The sequence below is a fragment of the Oncorhynchus keta genome, chromosome 12 (assembly GCF_023373465.1).
Source record: "Oncorhynchus keta strain PuntledgeMale-10-30-2019 chromosome 12, Oket_V2, whole genome shotgun sequence".
Lineage (NCBI taxonomy): Eukaryota > Metazoa > Chordata > Actinopteri > Salmoniformes > Salmonidae > Oncorhynchus > Oncorhynchus keta.
In genome coordinates this window covers 38634517-38649272 of record NC_068432.1, presented here as the reverse complement: position 1 = coordinate 38649272, position 14756 = coordinate 38634517, and the positions used below count along the sequence as shown (strand labels likewise).

The 14756-nt window shown below is 47.5% G+C and overlaps 1 protein-coding gene and 1 long non-coding RNA gene across 10 annotated transcripts in view; one reads left to right on the top strand and one right to left on the bottom strand.

The window, feature by feature from the left end:
* LOC118391602 (phosphatidylinositol 4-kinase alpha-like) overlaps positions 1 to 14756 on the top strand; it is a 59445-nt gene that overhangs the window by 3186 nt on the left and 41503 nt on the right. For both annotated transcript variants that reach the window (XM_052458205.1, XM_052458206.1), the window contains exons 2-28: positions 2737 to 2853; positions 3051 to 3144; positions 3245 to 3406; positions 3604 to 3866; positions 4259 to 4325; positions 4442 to 4590; positions 4691 to 4756; positions 4846 to 4942; positions 5104 to 5295; positions 5469 to 5569; positions 5746 to 6005; positions 6165 to 6260; positions 6492 to 6675; positions 6811 to 6911; positions 7018 to 7186; positions 7425 to 7475; positions 7615 to 7723; positions 7925 to 8061; positions 8157 to 8290; positions 10125 to 10207; positions 10299 to 10369; positions 10496 to 10702; positions 11529 to 11612; positions 11685 to 11774; positions 12335 to 12454; positions 12541 to 12633; positions 13744 to 13900. In XM_052458205.1, the coding sequence (XP_052314165.1) occupies positions 2737 to 2853; positions 3051 to 3144; positions 3245 to 3406; positions 3604 to 3866; positions 4259 to 4325; positions 4442 to 4590; positions 4691 to 4756; positions 4846 to 4942; positions 5104 to 5295; positions 5469 to 5569; positions 5746 to 6005; positions 6165 to 6260; positions 6492 to 6675; positions 6811 to 6911; positions 7018 to 7186; positions 7425 to 7475; positions 7615 to 7723; positions 7925 to 8061; positions 8157 to 8290; positions 10125 to 10207; positions 10299 to 10369; positions 10496 to 10702; positions 11529 to 11612; positions 11685 to 11774; positions 12335 to 12454; positions 12541 to 12633; positions 13744 to 13900 (3454 nt within the window). The remainder of the gene's footprint in view (positions 1 to 2736; positions 2854 to 3050; positions 3145 to 3244; positions 3407 to 3603; positions 3867 to 4258; positions 4326 to 4441; positions 4591 to 4690; positions 4757 to 4845; positions 4943 to 5103; positions 5296 to 5468; positions 5570 to 5745; positions 6006 to 6164; positions 6261 to 6491; positions 6676 to 6810; positions 6912 to 7017; positions 7187 to 7424; positions 7476 to 7614; positions 7724 to 7924; positions 8062 to 8156; positions 8291 to 10124; positions 10208 to 10298; positions 10370 to 10495; positions 10703 to 11528; positions 11613 to 11684; positions 11775 to 12334; positions 12455 to 12540; positions 12634 to 13743; positions 13901 to 14756) is intronic.
* LOC127906359 (uncharacterized) overlaps positions 13919 to 14756 on the bottom strand; it is a 1594-nt gene continuing 756 nt past the window's right edge. For 2 of the 8 annotated variants that reach the window (XR_008060968.1, XR_008060974.1), the window contains exons 3-5: positions 14715 to 14756; positions 14304 to 14623; positions 13919 to 14243 (exon numbers count right to left, since the gene is read on the bottom strand). The exon at positions 14715 to 14756 is cut by the window's right edge and continues 38 nt beyond it. This is a non-coding gene — a long non-coding RNA (uncharacterized LOC127906359). The remainder of the gene's footprint in view (positions 14244 to 14303; positions 14624 to 14714) is intronic. The other 6 variants (XR_008060967.1, XR_008060970.1, XR_008060971.1 and 3 more) reach the window with 4 other exon arrangements.

The following is a 14756-nucleotide window of genomic DNA, read 5'->3' as shown; positions in this document are numbered from 1 at the left end:
ATCCTCATGAGAGCCAGTTTAATCATAGCGCTTAGTGGTTTTTGCGACTGCACTTAAAGAAACAAATTTCCTGAAATGTTCAGGATTGACTGACCATGTCTTAAAGTAAAGATGGACTGTTGTTTCTCTTTACTTATTTGAGCTGTTCTTGCCATGATATGGACTTGGCCTTTTACGAAATAAGGCTATCTTCTGCATACCATCCCTACCTTGTCACAAGACAACTGATTGGCTCAAACACATTAAGGTATAAGATATTCCAGAAATGAACTTTTAAGAAGGCACACCTGTTAATTGCAATGCATTCCAGGTGACTACCTCATGAACCTGGTTGAGAGTAGGCCAAGAGTCTGCAAAGCTGTCATCAAGGAAAAGTGTGGCTACTTTGATGAATCTCTCATATAACATATATTTTGATTTAACACTTTTTTTGGTTACTACATGATTCCATATGTGTTGTCATAGTTTTTATGTCTTCACTATTATTCTACAATGTAGTAAATAGTACAAATAAAGAAACTCTTGAATGAGGTGTGTCCAAACGTTTGACTGCTACTGTGTATGCATGTATGTTTGCACCGTTTTACACGAACATTCAGAATGGTATGATAAAACCATAGAGATCCTATTAAATTACCTTGCTATTGCAACCATGGCAAGTGCACTAGTCTTACTACTGTGCCATAAAGGTCCAGAATTCTGGGTAGAAACATTTGTATATATAAGTGTACAGAGGTTAGAATGATATATTATACAGTTGTAGTCGGAAGTTTACATACACTTAGGTTGGAGTCATTAACTCGTTTTTCAAACACTGCACAAATTTCTTGTTAACAAACTATACTTTTGGCAAGTCTGTTAGGACATCTACTTTGCATGACACAAGTATTTTTTCCAACAAATGTTTACAGACAGATTATTTAACTTATTATTCACTGTCACAATTCCAGTGGGTCAGAAGTTTACATACACTAAGTTGATTGTGCCTTTAAACAGCTTGGAAAATTCATGGCTTTAGAAGCTTCTGATAGGCTAATTGACATCATTTGAGTTAATTGGAGGTTTACCTGTGGATATATTTCAAGGCCTACCTTCAAACTCAGTGCCTCTTTGCTTGACATCATGGGAAAATCATAAGAAATCAGCCAAGACCTCAGAAAAATATAGTGTAGATCTTCAAGTCTGGTTCATCCTTGGGAGCAATTTCCAAATGCCTGAAGGTACCACGTTCATCTGTACAAACAATAGTACGCAAGTATAAACACCATGGGACCACGCAGCTGTCATACCGCTCAGGAAGGAGATGCGTTCTGTCTCATAGAGATAGCAAAGGACCTTGTGAAGATGCCGGAGGAAACAGGTACAGAAGTATCTATATCCATAGTAAAATGAGTCCTATATCGACATAACCTGAAAGGCCGCTCAGCAAGGAAGTAGTGACTGCTCCAAAACCGCCATAAAAAATCCAGGCTACGGTTTGCAACTGCACATAGTGACAGATATCATACTTTTTGGAGAAATGTCCTCTGGTTTGATGAAACAAAAATAGAACTGTTTGGCCTTAATGACCATCGTTATGTTTGGAGGAAAAAGGGGGAGGCTTGCAAGCCAAAGAACACCATCCCAACCGTGAGGCATGGGGTGGCAGCATCATGTTGTGGGGTGCTTTGCTGCAGGAGGGACTGGTGCACTTCACAAAATAGATGGCAACATGAGGAAGGGAAAATTATGTGGATATATTGAAGCAACATCTCAAGTTATCAGTCAGGAAGTTAAAGCTTGGTCGAAAATGGGTCTTCCAAATGGACAATGACCCCAAGCATACTTCCAAAGTTGTGGCAAAATGGCTTAAGGACAACAAAGTGAAGGTATTGGAGAAAGCCCTGCCCTCAATCCTATAGAAAATGTGTGGGCAGAACTGAAAGCGTTTGTATGAGCAAGCAGGCCCACAAATCTGACTCTGTTACACCAGCTCTGTCATGAGGAATGGGCTAAAATTCACCCAAATTATTGTGGGAAGCTTGTGGAAGGCTACCTGAAACATTTGACGGAAGTTAAACAATTTAAAGGCAATGCTACCAAATACTAATTGAGTGTATGTAAACTTCTGACCCACTGGGAATGTGATGAAAGAAATGAAAGCTGAAAGTCATTCTCTCTACCATTATTCTGACATTTCACATTCTTAAAATAAAGCGGCGATCCTAAACCAGGGAATTTTTACTTAAATTAAATGTCAGGAATTGTGAAAAACGGATTTTAAATGTATTTTGCTAAGGTGTATGTAAACTTCCAACTTCAACTGTGGGTGTGACTGAGTGTGATTTTTATCACTGGATTTGTATCTCTCTGCTGTGGTGGCGAGTTGACATTAGGCTGTAATCCTCCTCACTGAGCTTAAAGGCTGATCCTCGTTAGCTAAGCTAATTAATGCTAAGGGCTAGTTGTTTGGCTCCTCGCCTGGAGTGCAGTCACGCTGTCAATGCCATGTTTACTATGCGGTATAGGACTGTCTGTGTTGTTTTTCCTGAACGCCATGGAATCCAGGGGTACTTTACTATCTTTATCTGTAAAGCTGGAGCAGAGGCAAGCGTTTAGCCTCTTGTGAATGTCAGTTGGCCTTGGTAGAAGTCACCCTAACTGCTAATACAGGGCAAGGTATTTGTGAAGGTTAGAACTAATGGTTTGATTAGTCAGCCGCAAGCCACTTGTTTGCTGTTTATTCTCTGTTTTCAGGTCCAAAAGCTCCAATGCATGTGTCCAGTGGACTTCCGAGGGGTGTTCCAGCTGGACGAGAGGAGGAGGGATGCGGTCCTAGCTCTGGGTATCTTCCTGGTCAAGTCTGACCTACAGGTACATTGAACTGGAGCAGCGATGCCTTCTCTCTGACACTGTTAAGGGTTGTATTTATATCCTGCTTTTTATGGGATGGATGTTCCCTGACCACCTCAGGACTAATAATTGGCTCCTATCCATGGCACCTTCTGTGCTCCCCTTAGCTGTTTAATGGCCTTTGCTCGGGTGGTTTGTGAATTGTGTTTTTATTGTAGCACAAAGACTCTATTGTCCCCTACCTGCTGGGGCTGCTGAAGGGACTTCCCAGAGTCCAGTGGATCGAAGAAAGCTCTGGAAGCAAAGGGCGGGGTAAGGAGAGAGATGCCAGCATTTTGTCTCTCGCACCAGTCAAGATGATGTCTAATTAAACCTTTCTGACTGGTTGATGATCTTTCTTCTTGTCCTATAGATATCCTTCCGGTGGCAGAGAACTTCTGCTTCTGTCTGGTCACTCTTCTCTCAGACGTGGCCCAGCGAGATGACAACCTGCGAGGACAGATCGTGGAGGCCGTCATGGACATAATGCAGGTCCTGCTGGACATCTGCTTGAACTCAGAGGGACATGATAAAGGTACCAGCATGCTCTCTGTTCCACCATTTCATGTTCACCAGTGTTTAATGAATATGCTAGTTACTGATTAGTTATCTAGTTGTTGTCTCTTGTCCTCACAAACTTTGATTCAAGTATGTGTAGACAGAATGACAATGAAAAAGGCAGCCTTTCACTTGTCTTTCTTTCTTTGTTCCCCCGTCTCCCTCCCTCCCAAGAATACCTGTGCAGGTACACTGTGCCCTGCTTGTTGGGTGTGGCCCGGGCCTTTGGTCGCTATAGCAACACGGAGGAGCCCCTGCTGTCCAAGCTGTTTCCGCGGGCAGAAGCCCCGCCAGTGTCCACTGGCAATGATGTCGATCCATCACGACGGCGCTCCTTCAACGACTTCCGCTCCATCATGCCTGCCTCGCTGCTCACAGTCTGTCAGGGAGACACCATCAGACGCAAAGGAAGCTCCGTGTCCAGCATATCACAACAGGCACTATTACTATACTAGACCAGTGGTTCCCAACTCCGATCTTCCAGTACACCCAACAGCACACATTTTGTTGTAACCCTGGACAGACGTTCCTGATTCAACTAATTGAGGACCTGGTGATTAGTTGACAAGTTGATTTAGGTGTGCTTGTCTAGGCCTACAACAAAAATGGTGTACTGCTGGGAAGCACTGTACTCTACTACTACCACTACACCATAGTACTACCACTAATTCTCATCAGGTATCAGGGAGACACCATAAGATGCAAGGGCTCTTCCTTTACCATATATATCACTACAGAGAATATAACTGTACTACCATAGCCGGCCACTAGAGGACAAAGGAAGCTCTTATTTGAAATGTCTGAAAATGATCTGTTCCTCTGTCTGTAGGCCAGTCCAGAGAGAGCAGGACTCACCCCCAGCTCCCCAGCTGACCCCTCAGCACAGTACTTTGAAGGTAAGAATATATTAGACAGGTAATTTATTTCTGAAGTATTTCAGTTTATTACTAAGTAGCCTGTGTCTCTCCTTATTTGACTGTCCTTTTCTCCCCCTGCCTCCCTCTCTCTCCAGGCTCCTATCTCCCTGATGGTAGTGCTGTGGACCCAGACTATTACTTCTCCACCATCAGTTCTAGTTTCTCTGTGTCTCCTCTGTTTACGGGCAGTGCCCAGGGAGAGTTTGACGTCCCTCTGGACGTTCTGCGCCAGCTCCTCAACATGGTCAGTACGTAGAATCAGAATGCATAGAACTATAGAACTAGAATGGGTAGAACATCGTTTATCAGAATTCCTTTCTGAGTGTTCTGTTTGTCTTTTGCAGGTTGAGCAGTTTGTCTCTGAATCCTTTCTGAAATCACTGGATAACACCCTGCAGGAACTTCTAGAGGTAGGTTAATTTTCCCTATATTTGAAATAAAGCGCTTTCCTGTGTACTCCTCAATGTGACATCATGTTTGTTGTGTTCTCTCCCTCTAGTTGAACCCAGGGATGCACCTGCACTATAGGACCTTCAGTGACCCTCTGTATGTGACCATCTTTAAGATGCTCAGAGACACGCTGTACAACCTGAAAGGTAACAAATACACTGCTCTCTCACTTTAACCTTTACTATCTCTAATATACAGAAACCCTCTGCTATGACCTGATTATTCTGAAGCAGTTCAGTAGAGTTTATTACGTGTTTATTACTGTGCTACTAACATGTTATTGATGTTGGTGTGATGGTGTTCACAGACCTGCAGACAGGCTATGTGAAGGAGGTTCATGACTTTGTGCTGAAGCAGTTCAGTAGTAGCCAGTCAGAGCTGCAGAGGATCCTACATGATGTAGATCACCTCCACAGTGAACTGAGTCCTCTGAAGCTACGCTGCCAGGCTAACGCTGCCTGTGTCGACCTCATGGTCTGGGCTGTCACTGAGGAGCAGGGTACGAGTGTGTTTGTGTTCAAACCTGTGTGTGTACTATCCATCCGTGCGCATGTATTGAAAAATATCAGGTCGTGAATTTGGAATGCATTTGCCATGTGTTGAAAAACATTGGGTCGTTAATTTGAAGTGAACACCAAACTAACTGTTGTTCATGCGTTTTGTTTTGATCAGGAGCTGAGAACCTGTGTACCAAGCTGTCAGAGAAATTGCAGTCCAAGACGTCCAGTAAAGTTATCATCGCTCACATTCCCTTGCTCGTCTGCTGTCTACAGGTTGGTCCTGTAATGTCTTCATCTGTCTTCACAATACTGTGTTGATAAGACGCCATAATACCAGTATTATCCTACCTAATCACATTTTTCGTGTGTGTGTGTGTGTGTGTGTGTGTGTGTGTGTGTGTGTGTGTGTGTGTGTGTGTGTGCGTGTGCGCGCGCGCGCGCGCGCGCAGGGTTTGGGTCGTCTCTGTGAGCGGTTCCCGGTGGTGGCCCACTCTGTCACCACGTCTCTCAGAGACTTCCTGGTGGTCCCCTCACCTGTCCTTGTAAAGCTGTACAAGTACCACAGCCAGAACACCACAGGTACTGGCGAGATCAAGATCCATGTGACCAATGAGCACTCCCAGTCTACGTTCAGTGCTCACGCTAATAAGAAGAGCCAGCCCTCCATGTACGAACAGCTCCGAGACATCTCCATTGACAACATCTGCAGGTGAGGAAAGATAATATTGTATGTGAAAGGAGAGAAATATGAGCTGTGTTTGCATAATTGGTTACCACGGAGCAATCTCTTTTCTTCTCCCTCTCCCTTCTCTCTTTCTCTGTCTTCTCCTGCTCTCTCTGCCCCTTCCCCCCTCTCTCTGCTTCTCAGGTGTCTGAAGGCAGGTCTGACTATGGACAGTGTTATAGTGGAGGCTTTCCTGGCCAGCCTGTCCAACCGTCTCTACATCTCTCAGGAGAATGACAAGTAAGTATTATTTCATACCTGAGCCCTCCAATATTACCAGTTGGTGTACTTTACTTATTCACAGGCTGGATTACATCTGAGAAATAACTTTCAATGTTAGCGAGTGAAACCTCAGGTGATCTCGCTAGTTAGACTCTCCTGTAGTGATTGACAGCTGCTCTGACCAGTCCCCAGGTCCGTGGCAGTGACTGACAGCCCCTCTGACCAACGCACTGTTTCTCTCTCCCCCAGGGAGGCCCATCTGATCCCAGACCACACCATCAGAGCGCTGGGTCACATCGCGGTGGCTCTGAGGGACACGCCACGCGTCATGGAGCCAATCCTGCAGATCCTACAGCAGAAGTTCTGCCAGCCACCGTCACAGCTAGACGTACTCATTATAGATCAGCTGGGATGCATGGTCATCACTGGGAACGTGAGTCACACACACTTGATCCTGTATACACTTAATTATTTTACCTCTCCCCTCAGCAGTATGTCTCAGTAAACTCTCCTCTCTCGCTCTCTCTCTTCTGTCAGTAAACTCATCTGTTTCTCTCTCTCCTCACAGCAATATATCTACCAGGAGGTGTGGAACCTGTTCCAGCAGATCAGTGTGAAGGCCTCCTCCATGGTCTACTCCACCAAGGACTACAAGGACCATGGATACAGGTATCCTTAGCCGCTACACCTTTACCCCTATCCCCAATTCCCTACCCATAGCCAGCTCCACGACCCACTCTGCTAAAGACTACTGTGTTCATCTTGTGTGTTCCAGACACTGTTCCCTGGCTGTGATCAATGCATTAGCTAACATAGCTGCCAACCTGGCAACCGAGCAGATGGTTGATGAGTTGTTGGTCAACCTACTGGAGCTGTTTGTCCAGCTAGGACTGGAGGGAAAGAGGGCCAGCGAGAGGGCCTCGGACAAGGGCCCTGCACTGAAGGTAAATTCCGTTTACAGTAGCCATGACTTCTGATAGACCTATAGAGATCAGCGACAACAGGCTTGTGTTAAGGGCCCAACACACTTCATTCAAGCTACGCAAACGCAACATCGTTTTCGCACCTAGTTCTACGTACTTTTGTGGGTTTCAAATTTGGAAACGGGCCATGTGGGTAGCGGCCTTTTGAGGTTAACTCTTTTTTTTCTTGTTGACATTTGTTTATTATTTGTATTTGCAGGCGTCGAGCAGTGCTGGAAACCTTGGAGTACTCGTTCCTGTTATTGCTGTGGTATGTGGGTTGCCTCTATACATTTTTCACTTTCAACAGTTTGTCCAGTAGTGCCTCTGTGCCCGAGTGTCTATACAGTACTCTGTATATAATCTATACACTTAGTATTGATCGAGATCCCCCTCCTCTCTCTGTGTAGCTGACGAAGCGTCTACCGCCCATCAAGGAAGCGAAGCCTCGTCTACAGAAGCTGTTCAGAGACTTCTGGCTCTACTCTGTGGTGATGGGTTTCGCTGTTGAGGGATCAGGTGGCTGTTTAACAATGTTAACTTGTACTACAATATTCCACCAGGATTGGAATACAATATAAAGAATTGACTAAACATGGTTGAAATGGTGGACTAATACCCATCTGATGGAAAGATAAAAGGGAAGTGAGTTATCAGGCTAACAGTCATTCTGCTATGTAGAAGTCTGTAGGTTTAGTAAGGGCTTTGTGTGTTGTGCAGGTCTGTGGCCAGAGGAGTGGTATGAGGGAGTGTGTGAGATCGCCACCAAGTCTCCCCTCCTCACCTTCCCCAGTGGAGAACCTCTACGCTCTGAACTACAGTACAACTCTGCCCTGAAGAACGACACCGTCACAGCGGTACAGTACACATGCATGCCCACACAACACACGTGTGAACAGACATGCACACACACACAGCTGATGTTCTCTGGGTGGGAAATGTGTGTTTTCAGGCGGAGCTGAATGACCTGAGGAGCACCATTATAAACCTGCTAGATCCTCCTCCTGAGGTGTCTGCTCTCATCAACAAACTAGACTTCGCCATGTCTACCTACCTACTGTCTGTCTACAGGATGGAGTACATGAGGTAAGGAAAAGGAAACCACTTAGGACTATTGAGATGCACCCCTGCTAGACTATGGCTCTCCAACCCTGTTCCTGGACAGCTACTGTGCTGCAGGTTTTCACTCCAACCCTGTTCCTAGAGAGCTACTGTGCTGCAGGTTTTCACTCCAACCCTGTTCCTGGACAGCTACTGTGCTGCAGGTTTTCACTCCAACCCTGTTCCTGGACAGCTACTGTGCTGCAGGTTTTAGCTCCAACCCTGTTCCTGGACAGCTACTGTGCTGCAGGTTTTCACTCCAACCCTGTTCCTGGACAGCTACTGTGCTGCAGGTTTTCACTCCAACCCTGTTCCTGGACAGCTACTGTGCTGCAGGTTTTCACTCCAACCCTGTTCCTGGACAGCTACTGTGCTGCAGGTTTTCACTCCAACCCTGTTCGTGGACAGCTACTGTGCTGCAGGTTTTTCCTCCAAACTCAGTTGTAACTAACCTAATTAAACTTATTTAGATGCACTAGCGTAGGGTTTGAGCTAAACCCTACAGGACAGCAGCTCTCCGGGAACGGTCTGTTCTGGAGTGTAGCAGTTGGAGAGGCCTGGTCTGGAGTGTAGCAGTTGGAGAGGCCTGGTCTGGAGTGTAGCAGTTGGAGAGGCCTGGTCTGGAGTGTAGCAGTTGGAGAGGCCTGGTCTGGAGTGTAGCAGTTGGAGAGGCCTGGTCTGGAGTGTAGCAGTTGGAGAGGCCTGGTCTGGAGTGTAGCAGTTGGAGAGGCCTGGTCTGGAGTGTAGCTGTTGGAGAGGCCTGGTCTGGAGTGTAGCTGTTGGAGAGGCCTGGTCTGGAGTGTAGCTGTTGGAGAGGCCTGGTCTGGAGTGTAGCTGTTGGAGAGGCCTGGTCTGGAGTGTAGCTGTTGGAGAGGCCTGGTCTGGAGTGTAGCTGTTGGAGAGGCCTGGTCTGGAGTGTAGCTGTTGGAGAGGCCTGGTCTGGAGTGTAGCAGTTGGAGAGGCCTGGTCTGGAGTGTAGCTGTTGGAGAGGCCTGGTCTGGAGTGTAGCTGTTGGAGAGGCCTGGTCTGGAGTGTAGCTGTTGGAGGGCCTGGTCTGGAGTGTAGCAGTTGGAGAGGCCTGGTCTGGAGTGTAGCAGTTGGAGAGGCCTGGTCTGGAGTGTAGCTGTTGGAGAGGCCTGGTCTGGAGTGTAGCTGTTGGAGAGGCCTGGTCTGGAGTGTAGCTGTTGGAGAGGCCTGGTCTGGAGTGTAGCAGTTGGAGAGGCCTGGTCTGGAGTGTAGCAGTTGGAGAGGCCTGGTCTGGAGTGTAGCAGTTGGAGAGGCCTGGTCTGGAGTGTAGCTGTTGGAGAGGCCTGGTCTGGAGTGTAGCTGTTGGAGAGGCCTGGTCTGGAGTGTAGCTGTTGGAGAGGCCTGGTCTGGAGTGTAGCTGTTGGAGAGGCCTGGTCTGGAGTGTAGCTGTTGGAGAGGCCTGGTCTGGAGTGTAGCTGTTGGAGAGGCCTGGTCTGGAGTGTAGCAGTTGAGGTTAGTTAGTTAAATCTCCTAGTCATTCATATCGTGCCTCCTTGCCAATTCTCTTCTCTTCTCTCACCAGGGTGCTGCGCGTTCTGGACTCTGACCGTTTCTCTTCTCTCACCAGGGTGCTGCGCGTTCTGGACTCTGACCGTTTCTCTTCTCTCACCAGGATGCTGCGCGTTCTGGACTCTGACCGTTTCTCTTCTCTCACCAGGATGCTGCGCGTTCTGGACTCTGACCGTTTCTCTTCTCTCACCAGGGTGCTGCGCGTTCTGGACTCTGACCGTTTCTCTTCTCTCACCAGGATGATGCGCGTTCTGGACTCTGACTGTTTCTCTTCTCTCACCAGGATGCTGCGCGCTCTGGACTCTGACCGTTTCCAGGTGATGTTCCGCTACTTTGAGGACAGAGCCATCCAGAAGGACAAGTCTGGTGAGCTGCATTACACACGTGGTAGACAGGTGCTGTGCGCATATTTCACGCGGTAGACAGTGAGAGAATGTCTCTTTTTGTCTGTGTCCAGGTATGATGCAGTGTGTGATAGCGGTGGGGGACAAGGTGTTTGAGGTCTTCCTACACATGATGGCTGAGAAGGTAAAGGTCATCGGTCAAAACAGAGAAACTGGGTCTCTAGGAGAAGTCAAGAGCAAACTACCTTCTGTGGAGCGTGTCCTCTACAATGATTGGCTGCCTGAGTGCTGTCTCTGTTTCTCTCCCCAGCCGAAGACTAAAGCGCATGAGGAGGAGTTGGAGCGCCACGCTCAGTTCCTATTGGTCAACTTCAACCACGTCCACAAGAGGATCCGTAGGGTGGCCGACAAATACCTGTCAGGTCTGGCCGAAACGTTCCCTCACCTGCTGTGGAGTGGCCGTGTACTGAAGACGATGCTGGACATCCTGCAGACTCTCTCCCTTTCCCTCAGTGCAGTACGGACACACACACTCACACACTTTCTTTGTCATAACCACCTGCTATTGTTATTCTCTGTGGTCCCTGAAAGGGGTTATTAGACAACGTATTGTGTTCTGGTGTGTCGTGCTCCTACCTTGTTATTGTTATTCTCTGTGGTCCCTGAAAGGGGTTATTAGACAACGTATTGTGTTCTGATGTGTCGTGCTCCTACCTTGTTATTGTTATTCTCTGTGGTCCCTGAAAGGGGTTATTAGACAACGTATTGTGTTCTGGTGTGTCGTGCTCCTACCTTGTTATTGTTATTCTCTGTGGTCCCTGAAAGGGGTTATTAGACAACGTATTGTGTTCTGGTGTGTCGTGCTCCTACCTTGTTATTGTTATTCTCTGTGGTCCCTGAAAGGGGTTATTAGACAACGTATTGTGTTCTGATGTGTCGTGCTCCTACCTTGTTATTGTTATTCTCTGTGGTCCCTGAAAGGGGTTATTAGACAACATATTGTGTTCTGATGTGTCGTGCTCCTACCTTGTTATTCTCTGTGGTCCCTGAAAGGGGTTATTAGACAACATATTGTGTTCTGGTGTGTCGTGCTCCTACCTTGTTATTGTTATTCTCTGTGGTCCCTGAAAGGGGTTATTAGACAACATATTGTGTTCTGGTGTGTCGTGCTCCTACCTTGTTATTGTTATTCTCTGTGGTCCCTGAAAGGGGTTATTAGACAACGTATTGTGTTCTGATGTGTCGTGCTCCTACCTTGTTATTGTTACTCTCTGTGGTCCCTGAAAGGGGTTATTAGACAACGTATTGTGTTCTGATGTGTCGTGCTCCTACCTTGTTTGCAGGACATCCATAAGGACCAGCCTTACTATGACATCCCAGACACCCCCTACAGGATCACTGTGCCAGACACGTACGAGGCCAGAGAGGTAGGAATGTGTGTGTGATTAGTGTGTGTGTGTGTTTTCTAAATAATGGTCTATGTTTCTCTGTGGTTGTAGAGCATTGTGAAGGACTTTGCTGCTCGCTGCGGGGAGATCCTGAAGGAGGCCATGAAGTGGGCCCCCTCTGTCACCAAGTCACACCTACAGGTGAGAGACACAAGCTCACACACACACCGCATTTCGTAAAGGAAAAGCATAGACGGATTGGTTGTTTAGCACCACGCACGATGCGTGTGCAACTATTGTGCAAAACAGAAAGGGTTGGCTTGGATTGTTGACAACATGTCAACTTTATTTCCTCCATGTTTATTAAAAACATAAATATATTTGTACAATGAGCACTTGTGTCTCAAACGTCGTTACAGTTGTTACAGTTGGTTAGCTAGTGAATTTGAGCCATATTAGCATTGACATGAGATCAGTTAAAACACCTCAAGACATGACAGCAGCTTGTCATTGTATCTCTGGTATCTCTCCATTAGGAATCACATCAACTAACGGACTTCTGACTCATTGAAGCGTGTGCATCGTTTTCGTGACGTTGTCAGCTAACCCATCTTTATGACAACGTGTTGCAGTTGTTCTGCCAAATCATTATTCAAGTAGACAACTAACAAGAGCTTCTTGATTGCCTTTTTGAGGGACTCAAAGTTTCAGATGAATCTTCTCCTATCCCCTGTTTTGTATGTCTTCTCCCTGTACTCCAGGAGTACCTAAACAAGCATCAGAACTGGGTGTCCGGTCTGTCCCAGCACACTGGCCTGGCCATGGCTACAGAGAGCATCCTGCACTTCGCTGGCTACAACAGACAGAGCACTACACTAGGGGTGAGGAGACAGACGCCATCGCGCGCGCACACACACACACACGCAATTACACACACATACTAACCAAGTTCCGTCATCTGCTCTAGATCACCCAGCTGACAGAAAGGCCAGCCTGTGTGAAGAAGGACTACTCCAACTTCATGGCTTCACTCAACCTGAGAAACCGCTATGCCGGAGAGGTACAGAGAGACACTGCTACAGGTCTAGACAGGACTCCCGCTATGCCGGAGAGGTACAGAGAGACACTGCTACAGCTCTAGACAGGACTCCCGCTATGCGGGAGAGGTACAGAGAGACACTGCTACAGGTCTAGACAGGACTCCCGCTATGCCGGAGAGGTACAGAGAGACACTGCTACAGGTCTAGACAGGACTCCCGCTATGCCGGAGAGGTACAGAGAGACACTGCTACAGGTCTAGACAGGACTCCCGCTATGCCAGAGAGACACTGCTACAGCTCTAGACAGGACTCCCGCTATGCCAGAGAGACACTGCTACAGCTCTAGACAGGACTCTCGCTATCCCGGAGAGGTACAGAGAGACACTGCTACAGGTCTAGACAGGACTCCCGCTATGCCGGAGAGGTACAGAGAGACACTGCTACAGGTCTAGACAGGACCCGCTATGCCGGAGAGGTACAGAGAGACACTGCTACGTCTAGACTCCCGCTATGCCGGAGAGGTACAGAGAGACACTGCTACAGCTCTAGACAGGACTCCCGCTATGCCGGAGAGGTACAGAGAGACACTGCTACAGGTCTAGACAGGACTCCCGCTATGCCGGAGAGGTACAGAGAGACACTGCTACAGGTCTAGACAGGACTCCCGCTATGCCGGAGAGGTACAGAGAGACACTGCTACAGCTCTAGACAGGACTCCCGCTATGCCAGAGAGACACTGCTACAGCTCTAGACAGGACTCCCGCTATGCCGGAGAGGTACAGAGAGACACTGCTACAGGTCTAGACAGGACTCCCGCTATGCCGGAGAGGTACAGAGAGACACTGCTACAGGTCTAGACAGGACTCCCGCTATGCCGGAGAGGTACAGAGAGACACTGCTACAGGTCTAGACAGGACTCCCGCTATGCCGGAGAGGTACAGAGAGACACTGCTACAGGTCTAGACAGGACTCCCGCTATGCCGGAGAGGTACAGAGAGACACTGCTACAGGTCTAGACAGGACTCTACTCACTTCTCCTTTATACACTTTATCATAGTTCTCCTCCTTATTCAACAGAACAATATTGTACTCGGTGTGTGTGTGTGTGTGTGTGTGTTCGCTCCCTCCAGGTTGCAGGTATGATCCATTTCAGTAAGGCAGTGCGTAGCCAGTCAGACCTGTCCAGGCTGATGGTCAGACAGACGACAGAGGCTCTAGATGCCCAGAACCCTGAGGCCTTCACTGAGAACATGTTCAAACTGGCAGCACTGCTCATCAGCACTAAAGGTGTGTGCATGTTGAAAAGTGAAGACTTTGATTTGGAATGGAATAAATGTACCAAATAGCCCGTTGATGGGATGCATCGGAAGTATTCACGCCCCGTTTAGATTTTGTTCCGTTACAAAGTGGGATTGAAATACATTTAATAGATGTTTTTTGTTATTGATCGACACAAAATACTCCATAATGTCAAAGGGAAAAGAAAATTCTACACTATTTTTTTTATACAAATTAAGTAACTGGAATCTGTAGTTGTTGCATAATTATTAACCCCTTTGTTTAGGCAAGCCTACACTGTAGCCCTTAAACCTGTCCTACTGAAGTCTTCCCTGTCCTGTAGCCCTTAAACCTGTCCTACTGAAGTCCTCCCTGTCCTGTAGCCCTTAAACCTGTCCTGTAGCCCTTAAACCTGTCCTACTGAAGTCTTCCCTGTCCTGTAGCCCTTAAACCTGTCCTACTGAAGTCCTCCCTGTCCTGTAGCCCTTAAACCTGTCCTACTGAAGTCTTCCCTGTCCTGTAGCCCTTAAACCTGTCCTACTGAAGTCTTCCCTGTCCTGTAGCCCTTAAACCTGTCCTACTGAAGTCCTCCCTGTCCTGTAGCCCTTAAACCTGTCCTACTGAAGTCTTCCCTGTCCTGTAGCCCTTAAACCTGTCCTACTGAAGTCTTCCCTGTCCTGTAGCCCTTAAACCTGTCCTACTGAAGTCGTCCCTGTCCTGTAGCCCTTAAACCTGTCCTACTGAAGTCTTCCCTGTCCTGTGGTCCTACTGGAGCCCTTAAACCTGTCCTACTGAAGTCCTCCCTGTCCTGTAGCCCTTATACCTGTCCTACTGAAGTCTTCCCTGTCCTGTAGCCCTTAAACCT